The 15,638-nt window shown below is 39.0% G+C and overlaps 1 protein-coding gene across 1 annotated transcript in view; it reads left to right on the top strand.

The window, feature by feature from the left end:
* LOC126176416 (low-density lipoprotein receptor-related protein 4) overlaps positions 1-15,638 on the top strand; it is a 646,448-nt gene that overhangs the window by 422,826 nt on the left and 207,984 nt on the right. Inside the window, exons 9-11 of the mRNA XM_049923573.1 lie at positions 326-458; positions 7,073-7,259; positions 12,832-12,985. Coding sequence (XP_049779530.1) covers positions 326-458; positions 7,073-7,259; positions 12,832-12,985 — 474 coding nt within the window. The remainder of the gene's footprint in view (positions 1-325; positions 459-7,072; positions 7,260-12,831; positions 12,986-15,638) is intronic.

The raw sequence follows: 15,638 nt of genomic DNA on the forward strand, positions 1-15,638 counted from the left end.
TTTCAGTGTCAGCAGTCACCTTTTACTGCAGAATCATATCTGTACCATCAGGATGTTATATGTTTTAACTATCTATGCCAGTATCATGAATACTGTCTAACATGACAGAACCGTCTACAATTTAAGCTTGTATTTCAGCACTAAAAGTGATGTATCCTCTTATATTACCATATATTTCCCACATTCATACCTTATCTCTTATTTCTATGCTCATTTCATTTTTCTGTAATGTTTTGGTTTGAAATGAAAACTCTAAAGTTTTGTTGTAGGAAGACTTGAGAAATAGTTGTTATCAAGATACCCTGTCTTCATATGTTTCTGCCAGATGAAGAAAACTGCCCACAGCGAAGAGAATGTGAACTACGTTCAAGATGTGAACACCTCTGTGTTACCAATGCAGATGGAAGCAAAGGGTGTGCCTGTCGCACGGGCTATGCTCTCAGCAGTGATCACTACAGGTATCTACTTTTTAAAAGACATGTGGAGCACTACTAGACAACATTGTTGTTGAACAATTCTCAGTTGTTTATATGAGCAATTCATTTGTATTGTACATTAGTAAAGTGTGCATTTAGACTTACAATTTTTGAATATTAAACTTACTCTTAATATGATATAAAGAGTAGATTACATTATTTTTAAGACAAGTGAAACTCAACCCTTTGAGATGTATAACATGCCACCTCAAATCATTGTGCATCAGAAGGCACAATAGCAATGGGATTGCACATTGCAATCTTGGAAATATTCAAGGGATGTACACAACAGGCTGTTACTAGTAGATTATTGCTACTGATAATTGGCAATGAAAAATACAACAGCAAGGAGCTAGAAGTATGATGTAATAGAACTACAAGAAAGAGAATCAAAGGATTTAAAATATTTGAAAAATTTTGTACCTGTAACAAGAAATCTTAAGAAATCTTAGTCTTACAAACAGTCAGTAAACAAGTCAAAGTCATCTAAACTGTCATTTAGTGATCACACTAGCACCAAAATGAAAGACTAAAATACAACAGAAATGTTCTTCCAAAATTTCCCCACAAATATCAAAATTACAGACACTGAGATAATATAGCATTTAATAGAAAAACAACTTAGGTGCTCAACAGAGGAAAAGTCTTGACAAATTCTGGTTTTGATGATAAGTAATTATTTGGCAGTGTTTAAAGAAGTGCACTTCAATAAAACTTATCCATATAAGACATTCTTGGATTAGAAACAACTGACTGAGCAAAGAGTAATTACCACAACATTATTAAAGACATAGAAAAATAATTAACTCTTGACAAAAAATGACTAGAATAAAGCAATACCGGAATGATTCTATATAGATTAAGCAAGAAAATCATTCACCTACTAGCAGTTGTTTATTGTAGGTTACTGGAGCACTAACGTATTCCAAGCAGTGGGGAGACAAGTGGGTTATTCCCATTTCCTAGACAGATCATTGGGCAGATAGCATAAATATAGACCTTAATCACTGACATCAGTCTATTGTAAAACTGTGGAATTTACTGTGTTAAATACTCATTTATTATGACCACCTTGGAGACCAAAACATTGGTTCTGTAAGAGTCAGTATGGTTTCTACAAATAGCACTCATGTTAGTCTTGGTTCAGTCTGTTCGTTTTTAACATCCAGACATTCAGGATGCAGTAGATAGCAGTGTCCAGGTTGATACCATTTTTGTTGACTTTCAGTGGGCATTAAGTACAGTTCTTCATTGTTTTCTGTTGAACAAAATGGAATAACAGACAACCTTTGTAATTCATTGGAGAACTTTCTAGTAGATGAAATGACATCTTTATTTGGGAAAAATCTTCATATGTGAAAGGAGTGTTATAATGTCATTGCTATTCACTGTATAAATATAAATGCTCTGGTGTGTATCATAGGAACCTCCATGAGACTGTGTATTCCATTCCATTCCATTATGGCAGCTGCAGCCGTAGTAGATAATGATTCAGATGAGTGAATATTCTCCGTTGCTATTATGTAACTATTTTATTAATTCCAATTACACACTTCACTCAGTTAGCGCACCATCAGGGTGGAACAACAAGAAAATAATTACAGCTCAAACACATGAAACTAGTGATCAGCAGATCTAATATTGCTAAAAGATGAGTAAATTTAGAACACTTTAAAAACTTCTTGGTTTAATGTTGAATACGTTAAATATGGGGCCTCGGTTGTAATGTAAAATAGTGGTAAAAAACACGCTTGACAGGAACTACAAGTTAATGCAGGGGTACCATAAAAAAGGTAAGAAGGTAAATAGTGAAAACATTGAGCATAACAAGTTGGGAGGGGGTGGGGGAGTGACGGATAAAATATAAAGGTAATTAAGAAAGCGATGTCATGTAATTAAAACTCGCCATAGCAGAAGCGAGAGTCAGGTGCAGTGGTTGATACATGTTTACATTGAACAAACTGAATGGCGTGGAACTGCAATGCCCTCACCAACCATAAACATATAAATGGTGTAGCAAGTTTACGAAATACGAACTGTGTCAGTTGAGGGCCAGTCAGGTGATGGTTCTGAATCGGGAATTAAATAAGGTACAGGGGAATGAGGAGGGAAAGGGAGGAAAGGTGTAGGAGGAGGTAAAGGGAAAATGGGAATCTCAAGTATCAAACAATGGAAACTCCATATATCTAATATGGAAGAATGGGCAAAGGGAAGGAGGGGCAGAGGTAAAGGGAAAATGGTGTGATGTGAGGTTATGTAAGATAGAGGGTAATATAATTATAACAGGAAGGGAAATTTGTCATACTGTTAGAGGAAAAGAATGGAAAGAAATATGCCAAAAAGTATTGGTAGAAAAGGTAGGAAGGGGTATGGCGGAAGGAGGAAATTGGTTTTAATAAGGAAATAGGATAAGGGGGAGGAAAGGGGTGGTAGAATGGGAGGGAAGGGCATGAAAATTCCATTTTGGATGAAAGATGAATGAAATGTTCCTGCCTCCCCCTCCATCTCTATCACCCACCCCACTATCTGCCCTCTTATCCTGCTTCCTTATTAAAACCAATTCCTCTCCTCCTGTCTTTCCTATGAATGCTTATAACACTTTTCTTTCCATTTGTCCCAGATCAAAATTTTCCTGTAACAATATGACAAATATCCCTTTCTGTCATTATAACAATATTATGAGAAGGAAATCAAACAATCGAAAATCCAGGATGGAATGTAACAATACCAGAGAAGGAAAGTTGCTACGCACCATATAGCAGAGATGCTGAATCACGATAGGCACAACAAAAAGATTCACATAATTATAGCCTTCAGCCATTAAGGCCTTTGTCAGCAGTAGACACACATACACACATGCACGCACACACTCACGCAAACACAACTTGCACACATGTCTGCAGTCCCAGAGAACTGAATCCACAGTAGCAACTTTTCTTCTGATAATATTGTTACATTTCATCCTGGATTTTCCATGTTTGATTTCTGTTATTATAACATTACCTATATCTTACATGAAGTTCACATCACACCACTTCCCATTTACCTCTGCCCACACTCCCCGTTGCCTGTTCTTCCACATTAATACATAAGGTTCCCATATATTTAACTGTCTCCCCTTTTCCCTCCTCCCCACCTCCTCCTCCCCTTCCCTCCCCATACCCCTGCACTTAATTGAAATTCCAACTGCTCCAGCACCATCACCTGGCCAGCACTCAATTCATGCAGTTCCTATTCCATAACCTTACTACACTATTTTTGTGTTTATGGTTGGTGAGGGCACTGCAGGACCACCCCAATCAGCATGATTGTTGTAAACAAGTACCTACTGGTGCACCAGCTCTTCCTTCTGCTATGGTGAGTTTTAATTGCATGACATCTCTTTCCTATTACGTTTATATTTTATCTGACCCCCCCCCCCCCCCCCTTTCCCCATCCATCACCAATCTGTTATGCTCAATGTTTTTGCTACTTATCTTTTTACCTCTTTGTAGGATTCCCCTATGTTAACTTGTAGTTCATGACAATAGGAAGCGTGCTTTCCACTGCTGTTTTACAAGACAACAGGGCCCCATACTTAATGCTTTCAGAATTCAACCAAGTAAGTTTTTAAAGTTTTTTTATATTTACTCACCTTGTAGCAATATTAGATCCAGTACTTGCTAGGTTGACATGTTTGAGTTGTAATTATTTTCTTATTGTTCTGTTCTGATTATGTGCCAACTGAATTAAATGTGCAGTTGGAATTAATAAAACAATTACATAATTGCACCAGACACTGTTCATTCATTTGAATCCATGAGGCTGTTTGTGGATTATGCTGTTGTATGAGGGTGGTTTGAAAAGTTCTCGGAATGAAATAGAAAAAAAAGTACTTACATCACTGAAACTCTTTTTATTTTTCAATGTAGTCTCCTTGTAGATAATGCACTTGTTCCAAAGATGTTCCAGTGCCTTGATCCCATCTCATAAATGAATTTCCTCCAGGCCTGCAAAGTAGTTGTCAACTCTGGCTATCAATTCTTCGTTTGAAGTGAATCTTTGTCCACCAAGAAAAATTTTCAGTTTTGGGAAGAGATGAAAGTCTGACAGAGCCATATCAGGTTAATAAGGGTGTGGCAACAATTCATACCTTAGTCACATAATTTTGCCATGGTGATGGCACGTGCATTTTTTGTCCGTGTCAAGAGTCGCAGCACCCATCTTGCAGATAATTTTTTCATTTCTAATTCTTCAGTTAAAATGTAATATACCCTTTTGGATGACATCTGGCAGACATGAGCAATTTCATGCACTTTCAATCGGCGATCCTTCATGACCATTTTGTGCACTTTTGCAATGATTCTGGAGAAGTGACACATCTTAGCTGACCACTGTGTGGATCTTCATCTAAGCTCTCCCGACCAAATTTAAATTCATTTGTCCATTTGGCAACAGTTGAATATGAAAGACCAGTCCCCCGGTGTATTCTGGAAATTGGCATGAAAGTCCTTTGCTTTCATACCTTTCCTTACAAAGTACTTAATCTCTGTTCGAATCTCAATTTTTTCCATCTTCACAAATCACTTTGCTGGAACAACAATAGAGCCACGTCACTGCCACAGCTCTCTTCCAAGAGCCCTGACATGGCACATGTTTACCGGCAGCAGTCCAATTAATATCATATAAACAACTCGTTGTGCTAGTGCTGACCTCTTGTGGCGATTCTCGTATATAGGAAAGAGACAGGACACCAGAAGTTTGCACCAAAACACGGAAAAAGCTGCAGCGATGAACTCTTGGTGCAGTGACTGACAGTTGATCCTCATCATAGACATATGTAAGTTATTCCAAATAAACATATAGAGAGACTGATCAACGTTTGATTAATAGTTTAATATCCTGAGTGACATAACATGGAACAGTGACACAAAATTGCATCCAGAAACAGAATGTGAAAGGGCAAAATGACAGTGATACATGAACTAATTTCTGCTTCATCGTAAGCAGAACACATGAAAATTTAGACGTTGATGCACATTTGTATTCAGATGGGCAACTGTCCGATTTGCTTCGTGATTGTTGCTGCTCTCATCATGCTCATTAGTGGCAGAACTTTGACCTACGTTAAGCTGTGTACATTACAGAGTTAGGTGACTCTGTGGTAAATACAGATGACTTATATTCTGCAAGAGTGGGGCTCAAATACCTATTCAGTCATTGTGGTTTAAATTTTCCATGGTTTCCCTAAGTCATATCAGGTGAATATCAATATAAGTTCCTTAGCAGGCCGTGACCACTTTCTTGATTTGTCCTTCTGCAGCTGATCTACACAAGGGTATAAACTGTAACCTCCTTTGTATCAAATAGCTCACCTTGCACAATCAAAAACATTTGGCTGATTACTTGCAACCTTCATCGTACAGTATAATTAATAGTTTACTGATGTATCACACTACAACTGATTGCATCTGCCTTCAACAGTCCCCTGGAGTCATTGCATGCAGACTGATCAAATACTAAGGAGCATATGGAGAGATATATGGAAATGACTAGCAGCAAACTTAATACTTCTTGGCCGCTACAAATAGTGCCAAAATGCTTTTAAGTTAACACAACAACTGAAGTTGCTTCAAACTATAATGCTTACTAGAACAATGACCCAATAATGTTCACAAGCTGAGTTATTACTTATAAAAAAATTTCATTTATAATTATTGTAGAGTGTTACTCTTTTTACATACCTGTAATGACAGTGTGTAAAATATTGGAAAGGCAACCACTCACCTGCAGTGGATTGATCTGTGAAGCATCGAACCACTAACAAGTAATTGTTTTCATACTAGCTTTATATCTCTCACTCTTTTTCTAGTAAAAGTACACCCATACACACACACACACACACACACACACACACACACACACACACACACACACACACACACACACACAGTTCACAGCACCCTACCACACATTCCTGTGGCCACTGTGAAACTTGTTATTGAGTACTGATTATTGAAAGCAATTGTCTAAGCTGTTGGAGGTGGGGAGGGGGTAGGGGAGGACACAAGGAGGGTATAGTGGGGAAGAGGCTCCACAGATGCACAATGAGATGAAAGAAGTATGGAGGGTCGAGCAAGAAGGGTTACTTCCTCTTTCTATATGTTTTTTTGCTCTGTTCCCTGTGTATCTTTCATCTTATTGTGCAGCCATCTGTCCCACTACACCTCCTTGCATCCTTCCCTATATCCTCCCATCCTCTATCAGCTCAAGCAACTGCTTTCAATAAACGATAATCAATAGTCGGTCTCACCATGGCCACAGGAGTATGTGTTTGGGTATATGTGTGGTTGTGTGTGTGAATGTGTGTACTTTTATTAAAAAAAAAAAAAAGAGCAAGAGCTTGAAAGCTAGTGTGAATGCTGTTTTCTGTTCCATGTTTCTATGCTTCACACACTAGTCTACTATAGGAGAGTGGTTGCCTTTTCCTTATTTTACATATTTCTGCACCCAGGAATTTCCATTTTTGTTATGTAATGACAGTGTACATCTATATAGCAAAGCTAAAGAAATGAAAATACTCCCAATGCTAAAAATGTGAATTCTTTCTTCCACAGTTGTCATGACATTAACGAGTGCCTCTTTGAAACAGATCCTGTCTGTAGTCAAACATGTAATAATACTATAGGGTCATTTACATGTGGCTGCATGACTGGCTACATATTGCGCCCTGATGGCCGAACATGCAAGGCTATGGGTGCTGCACCAACGTTATTGTTTGCCAATAGAGTTGACATTAGACAGGTAAGTTCTGCAGATAATTATTTGATAGAAATGGAAAAAATATGTATACTTTCTAAAAGAAATTTAGGTGTTTGTAGAATTTCCCATCTTGATGGCTAAGAATGCAGCACGCACCTCCTGTGAATGCTTTTAAAATTTTATTGTTTTATGTCTTGGTTTGTAAATAAAGGTTTTCTATAGTACACACACTCTCAATTTTTAAAGTTGTTTTGTCAGAAAATCATTAAATAACCATAGGAAATTAAAAACAGGGAAATCTTGCTTTCTGTTGAGAGGGCAATACATGAATTTGCTTCAAACATTGCACATGGATTCCATTAAACAAGTATCATACTTGAGATTCCCTTATATATTAAGTAGGCTGAAATCAGTACAGCACAATATATTTGGTAAACCTAAATAGCTTACAATACAAAGAGAAATAAAATTGTTGTGTATATAATTTCAATTCAGAGGCCAGTCTGTTGAAGACTGAACACTGTACAATGAAACCCAGAAAGATTCTGAAATATGAACTATAACTTGTGTATGATAATGCACTGCTGCTCACCGCAGAGGGCAAAGGCTGAGAAGCAGACTGGCATGTAATAAACACAAAAAAATTGAGCAGTCTAGTGCAGGATGGAGGTTAGTAGAGATTGTTTTAGGATGTACCAAAAATGTATGTGCAGGGCCAAGTTAGATGACTTATGGAAAAAATGTATAGAGAAAATTGAGAATATCAATGAAAGGTGGGGTATCCATAGTATGAAAACTACCTCTCTTTCCACTTCATGCATTGTCATTTCTGTGCCACACATCTTTACCCCATTTGCTACTGAATTTGTCAGGTAGCAGCACTGAGAGACAACAGTGGCTGTATATGTTTTATTATCTCAACTGAAAGACTTCATCTGAAAGCTGAAACATTTTCTGCCTTTGCTTAGAGCTGCTGCTCAGTGTTTGGCCCATATGGTTGTTAAGGATCTATTCATTTATATGTGTGTGTTGAGCAGACAGTATTAATAGTACCTTCAGGCTTTTTGCAGATGACAGTTATGTATAATGAAACACTATATTTAAAAAAGGTGCACAAATACCTAGTCAGATCTCCATTAGCTTCAAAATTGTGAAAAGATTGGCAGCATGTTTTAAATGTACAGAAATACAATATTTTACTCTTCAAAAAATGCAGATATTTAGTATTCTATGACCACAACATCAATGAATCACAATTCAAATCAGTCTCTCGTACAAATACCTCTGTGTTACAATTTGAAGGGATGTGAAATGCAATCCTCACATAGGCTCAGTCATAGGTAAGGCAGGTGGCAGACTTCATTTCATTGACTGTTATATATATGAATGAAGGAATACCAAATGAGGTTTATGCCTCTATAAGTTAAGGCAGAAAGACAGAATAATACAACACTTCAATATCTGAGCTAGTGCCGGCACTGGATTAAGCCAATGACTTAAGTGCTGAGTAGTAGAAGTCCCTGTAGCATCCCGTTCCAGGCATAGGCAGTAATCCAGATAAGGGTGACCAAATGATGTGGCATTTGATATTGCCGAGTGAGGTGCCACGTGTGCTTATAAAGCCCTGACGTTGTAAAGATATGCCTGCCATCAATGAGTCTGTGATGGCATGGCACAGCATGGTTGGTGCAATACTGTCGTGCAACTGTTTGCTCTGGGTAAGCCACAAGGGTGTTGCTGCATTACCACAGAGGCAGCTACATGAATGGTCCGCATCTGCACTGTCCAGCTGGATGGTGATATGTATGAGCTGTGAATTGCTGGCCATAAGCTGTGTGAAATGTGACCTGCAGTTGCTGGGCAGCAGGCGTTGTAATGTAGGCATTGGTGATACCCCACTGCTTCCCTTCCCCTCCCCCCCCCCCCCCCCCAAAAAAAAAAAATTCCTCAGTGTGGTGGCATGCTGTGAGGGGCCACGGCGACAGTGGAGGCATCCAGCAGGTTGATAAGGTCAGACCAAGAGCTGGGTGCAGACATGTCCAATTGGCATTCCAGCATTTGCTCCATGGGCCCTGGAAAAACTGGAAGAAAAACTTGAGGCAGAATGCGACTCTTGCCAATCATGATGTGGCATAGGTGAATCCAGGTCCATGGGTGCCTCAGTAATGACAGCAATTAGGATGGCGACTGTTCCTGGGGCATCAGGAGGCACGCCGTCTGTGATGGCTGCTGCAGCAGTGGTGGCACCATGGGTTGCAACACTAGGTGCTGTGATGGATGGGGCTGCAGTGATGGAGGGAGTGGTGCTGTGAAAGAGGTGATCCAGGTTCCGAAGGCTGCCGTAACAGTGGCCATGACTAGAGAATCCTGCTGGTAGCGCCAGGCTGCTGGTACGAAACCTGTCTTTGATAACTGCCATGGGAGAAACTGTCTGCTTGCACAGTCTTTGGAACAGTAAGACCTGACCAGTCTCAGAAACAGTATGAGGGCATATCTGATTCTAATGTCTGTGATGATGGTGTCCCAACCCAACCCAAATGACATAGGTTGCTCTGCTAACAGATTTGACTGTAATCCCAGGCTCCCAGGAATGACCACTGTTAAAGAACCTGAAATATGCCTTGGCACAGACCTGGAATTTTGATGGAGCAAGAGGAGTATCCGTGGACTGAGGAGGATGGAGGAGATGCAACGTAGAGAGACCTGCCATTCAGAAGTTCAGCCAGCAACTTATCTCCCTGATGCATCATACAGAATAGAAGCAGAGTATTTTCTTTGGAGTGGGGCTGTCTTAACTTCAATATCTACACCTTGAAGGTATGCACAAATCGTTCTGCTTCACTGTTAGATAGTGGTGAGAAAAGTGCTGATCTGACGAGGGTGATGCCATCTGCCTTGCAGAAAAACATGAAGTCTGTTGAATTCAGTTGTGGGCCATTGTCAGATACAACAATAGTTCGTAATCCTTCTTGGCAGAATATAGTTGCTAGAGACTGAATTGTGCTGGCCGATGTTGCGGAATGTGGAAGGACAATAAAAGTAAATTTGATTAAAACATCCACCACAATAAGCCATCACAAACCTCAAAATGACCGTATGAAATAGATGTGAATTCCTTGCCATGAGGTGGCTAATCAGAGCTAGTCAAAAAACAGTTGGTGAGGAGCAGCCAGGTTCACTGGACAAGTCCAATGGGTGTCAAGAACAACCACCACAGGTGGCAACATTTCCAGCTCTGTGCTGTTCAAACAATTCTGTGCCTCAGTTATGTAAATAACATCCTCAAGCTATCGGTCTGATTGTTTGAGGACTTCCACCCGAAGTTGGGAATCAATAGCATTTTAAACAGTAGTGTCCCACAACTTGATGTCCATGTGCAGTTTACTGAAGGGACACACAAATTTGCAGATGCAGGTCATGCCAAATGGGGCCTAAGCCACTACTGATAGGTCTGGGTAGGTTGGCACTTTGTTCAGGAGAACTTATATCATGCAGCAGCTATCACCACCTGAGAGTCTAAATACTTGCCAAGAGTGGCAGTGACCTGCAGGAAATTGAGTGATTCAGGCTCAGTAAGGGGGAAAAGCTTAATGCAAATGTGCAAGATGTCCACACCAACACAAGAAAGGAACATCACCCAAAATGTTGTTGGCTGTAAAATGTTGGAAACTGCTGCAGTTTGCATTTGACCCACTCCTCTGTGACCATGTTGGACTTTGAAATGGCAGAGCTGATTGGTGTCTGTTGCTGTTGTCATCAGCCTGAGTCATGCATTGAAGCAGGGCTTGCTGCAGAAACTATTGGTCTTACAAAAGCAATGACTCCTTGTCCATCAGTTGAGCAAACTGCATCAACTGAAAATTAAGACATTCATTTAATGACACAGATTCCTCCTGTAGGGTGGCAGCCATGATGAAAAACTAAAAAGAAAAAATTGTATCATGATCCCCTGTCAAAGGGGATTAGACACAGATCTGGAAAGCAAGGATGTGTCATCATGGCAGAAAATGGAAACCATCACAACAACCAGCCTCTGTTACCACTAATTTGTTGTATCTGAGATGGTGGAACAATAAATAACAGAAGGTGTGAATTATCAACAAGGTTTATTCCTCATCCATTAAAGACAGAAAAGTAGGTCAATACAGCCCTGCAGTAACTGACCTAGCACTAGCATTGGAATGACGATCAACAAAGTCCTTGGGTGAACCATATGGCTTGAGTGCTGAGTAGTAGAAGTCCCTGAATAGTCCAGATCCAGGTGTAGTTGATAATCCACATGAGGGTGAACCAAATGATGTGGTGTTGAGTATCAGCAATTTTGAACTCCAAGACGAGACTGCCAAGTTGCCAAGTGTGTGCATATAAAACACTGGCAGTGTAGGGGTATGGCCATCGTCAACAAGTCAATGATGGCGTGACATAGCATGGTTAGTGCATTACTGTTGTGCAGCTGTTTGATGTGGGTACACAGGCAGGTTATTTCTATGTTATCATGGAGGCAGCTATGCACATGGGCCATGTCTGCACTGTCTCGGTGAGTTGCCTTGCACGTGTTCCAGTAATGGCTAGCCATAGGCCACTTGGCAACAAGACTAACAAGGGATATTAAACATGTACAAGGAAATGCAGCATGAATGGCCACATTTTTGTTTGACTAATGGGGAGTGTCACAAAAATGCTGAATATTTGAATTGCTAGATGCTCAAAGATAGGCATCACTTATCTCACGAAAGACTACTTACAAAATTGCAAGAACCAGTATTAGGAGAAGAATCTAGAGGTATACTTTCAGTCCCCAGAAATTGGAACCACAAAGTCAAGATTATGGTAATTACAGTGTGCACAGGTTAAAAACAGTTATTCTTTCCACATTCCATATGCTGTTCTAGTGGGAAGAAACATAAACATTTGGTGCAATGCTAAGCTTCCTCTGCCATGCACTTGACAGTGCTTTGCAGAGTGCACATGTAGATATATACACTTGATTCCATCCTAAATACTAACATCCCTTGGCCACACACCTTTAGTATTTTCCATTGCCTTACTTCCACAGCTTCACAATGATATTGGCATCTGTATGATGACTGTCTTTCTTTTGTACAAGAACTACTTTGCTTCTGACAGAACAATCCACAAATGTACTGCCGTGGGGCAAAGTACGTACTTTGACAGTTGCACACATGGACTATTCTGTCAACAAAAACTCTTTGAGAAGCTAAATAATCACTCTCATATGAATCCCATGCCATAACATTTGCTCACTCCTCAGTTCATTGTAGGTCCTACATCACACTTTCTTTGATATTCTATTGATTTTCCCATACCAGCTATAGTCACTGGTGCATTGTTTAGTATGACACCTAAACTGTCACCAGAGCAAAAAATGTATTATCCTTATAGTTGTGTCTCAAGTAACTGACTTGCATGGAGTACAATACCTGTTGTTCTCTGCCTAAAGCAAGTAATGATGTCTTCTCTCTCCATTTCTTTATGTCTTTATTCTGAACTGTGTTAGTGACAAGAACATTAAAAAAATTTCTTCTCATTATTGTACTACAGTAACAAAATTCAACATTTTGTGCTATCGTTAAAAATGTGTTTCTTCTTACAGGTTAGTCTCAACAATGCTAAGTTCACAGCAGTGTTGAAAGGCCTACACAATGCAATTGCTGTTGACTATCACTACCATAAAGGACTTATTTTTTGGTCTGATGTATCAATGGATGTCATTCGACATGCAAGTCTGAATGGTACAGGACCAGTAGGTGAGTTTCACAATAGGAAGCAATGTAGGAAGGTACAGTATGTAATAACTAGAGTGTGGGATAACATACATCATTATTTATGTTATTATTTTAATGTATGTCTGTATTACTTTTACATCCTTATTCTGATAGTGAAAGGTTCTAGTGGCATGATACAATCAGTGTAAGTAATGATCTTTTGGATGTGAAGGAAGAGAAATGTGGGAGAGGGGGAGTGTTAAGGAATTGCCTATAGGGGAAAGAAGGATGTGGTAACACTGTGTTACTATTTGTATTGTACTGGCGCCTTGGCAACAGTTACCACAACAGGATGCAAGGTGCCAGTGCAGACTGTCACAATTCAACTTGCCTACATGGGTGTCCGGCGGCACAGATCCAGCTGCCAGGCAGTGGCATGCTCAAATATTGAAGGTAGCTCTGTGTCAGCATGTGCAGCCAATGGACAGCACCACCAAGAGAGACTGACAAATAATCTCACTGATATAATCCCAGAGCGGAGTGTGCTCAGCATCTTTCTGTTAAAGTGTTTTCTTGTGTTATCTGGACTTTGCTCTTGGGCTCTCTGCATTGTATTGGATTTGGCCTGGCATTGTACTTGATTGTATATGAATCTTAACTTTTATATGTGTGTGTTGTTACTACAGGGAACAGAGTAACATAGGCTGCTTCTACAACTACTTTGACATACATGCTCCACAAGCCACCATACAGTGCATGGCAGAGAATACCTTGTACCCCTAACAGTCATTTACTTTCCTAAGCCATTAGCAAATGGAATGAGGGAAAAAAGACTCTCTGTATGCCTTCCTGAGAAGAGGAAAGGCAGGGGCTATTTTGCACATAGGAGAGAGGTGACAGGGAGGGAGGAAGACAGGAAATATTAAACCTGCCAGAATGCAGAGAACCACCTGTATAGCCAAGAGGATTTCGAGCCAAATGAAACCTCCCTTGATCCCTTCTCTCCTCTTGTTATCCTGCCCCTGTCAACTATGTAGATAGGGACTGTCCCTCTACTACAACCATCAGTTCTAAATTCCTTCTGATTTGAACTGCCAACATTCTCTTGTTAAAACAGTTATTAAGCTTTTCTAAGCAGATTTTTGTGACATACAGCAAAAATCCCTTTTTGCACTTTTCAGCGGACTGACCAAACAAAAAAGTAACATAGAGGAAAGCATATGAAACACAACAAGCAAAAAGGAATGAATTACAATTACTGTTATTGTCTTAACATTGTTCATAATATGAAATTAAAACAATTTAAATTTTGCCCATTTAAAAAAAAAACTGAAATAATTAATTGCTTCTGTTTCTTTCTAATAGCAATTAGCTCTACTCTTTCATAAAACCACATTAAAAAGATACTAATGTTCTAATGTGAGACTTATATTAACAATCATTATAAAATTATGAAAAATAAAAATTGTAACACAATGTTTGTTAAAACACTAAAGTTGACAGTCTTCGTAAACAGAGAACAGGATGAGCAGATGGCAGGTTGCTAGTAGAGTCACTATTGTCAGACTGTGATTATTATTCAGGCAGTGACTCAGTATACTTTCTCACCCTTCCAAACACTGCGAACCTATAATGTAGGTGGCCATGATCCAACCCGCTGACAATGGAAATCTTGCTTCCACACTAATGCTATGTTACATTATCAACAACTTTGCATATAGTCTGTGATTTTTGTTTTGTTCCTAGGCTAAATTTGAGCTGGAATATAATGCTCTTTTTGCAAAAATCTTTATGAAAATCAGTGTTAAAGGTTGTGATAATGTCAAAGAAACCTTAAAATTGGGAAATGTTGTAACATGGAATTGTTAATGACGGAAAGTATTTTATTGAGAAAATACATCTTTTATTGGGACCGAAAAAAATGGATGTAAAAGTGGGAAAATGTAAAATGTGGGAACATAAAACAAGGTTTTACTGTAATAGGTTTCTTTTGCTAAGGCACAAGGTAAATGTATTTTTCATTGCAAAAATTAATATAACTTTTCTCATCAAAATTTGTAGAATCTTATAGTTAGTTTTAGTTTATTATGCAGTCTCAAATTTCACTCACTGAATATTAATCAAAACTGAATGCCAAATTCCATAAATATACTGATTGACTGCCTGACTACAGACTGAACTAATTAATTAATAGAAATTACGTGAGATCCCAATGTAAACTGAATGAACATTAGCTAAATTTCTGGGATTTTCTGAAAAAAGGAAGAAGAGAAATACTTACACTATTGTATGCATGTTGTAAATTGATTTTCGATGAGGTGGCTAATTGGAGTTGCTGAATTAATAGAAGTCACAAGGTGCAGATGTCTGCCAACCAGTATTCACTTGTTTCCATTCGCTACCAGCTGTAGTGAACAATATTGAATGTGGTTGCATTTTAGTAACTAATTTATGTTGACTTTGCCAGGCCAAATTTTTGCAGCAAATGTTAACTCCAAGTGCCATTTCTGCTTTTGTAGATGTAGATAACACAGTGTTGGTAAGAACCAGAAATCAGTGAGTATGTTCAATATCATTCAGCTTCTATTGATTCAGCAACTCCCAGTAGTCATCTAACATTTGCCACTCTAGGATTCATGTATAGTACAGATACTTAAGTTGAAAAATAACAGTGGAAACAAATAATAGCAGTCTA

Source organism: Schistocerca cancellata, chromosome 3 (assembly GCF_023864275.1).
Source record: "Schistocerca cancellata isolate TAMUIC-IGC-003103 chromosome 3, iqSchCanc2.1, whole genome shotgun sequence".
Lineage (NCBI taxonomy): Eukaryota > Metazoa > Arthropoda > Insecta > Orthoptera > Acrididae > Schistocerca > Schistocerca cancellata.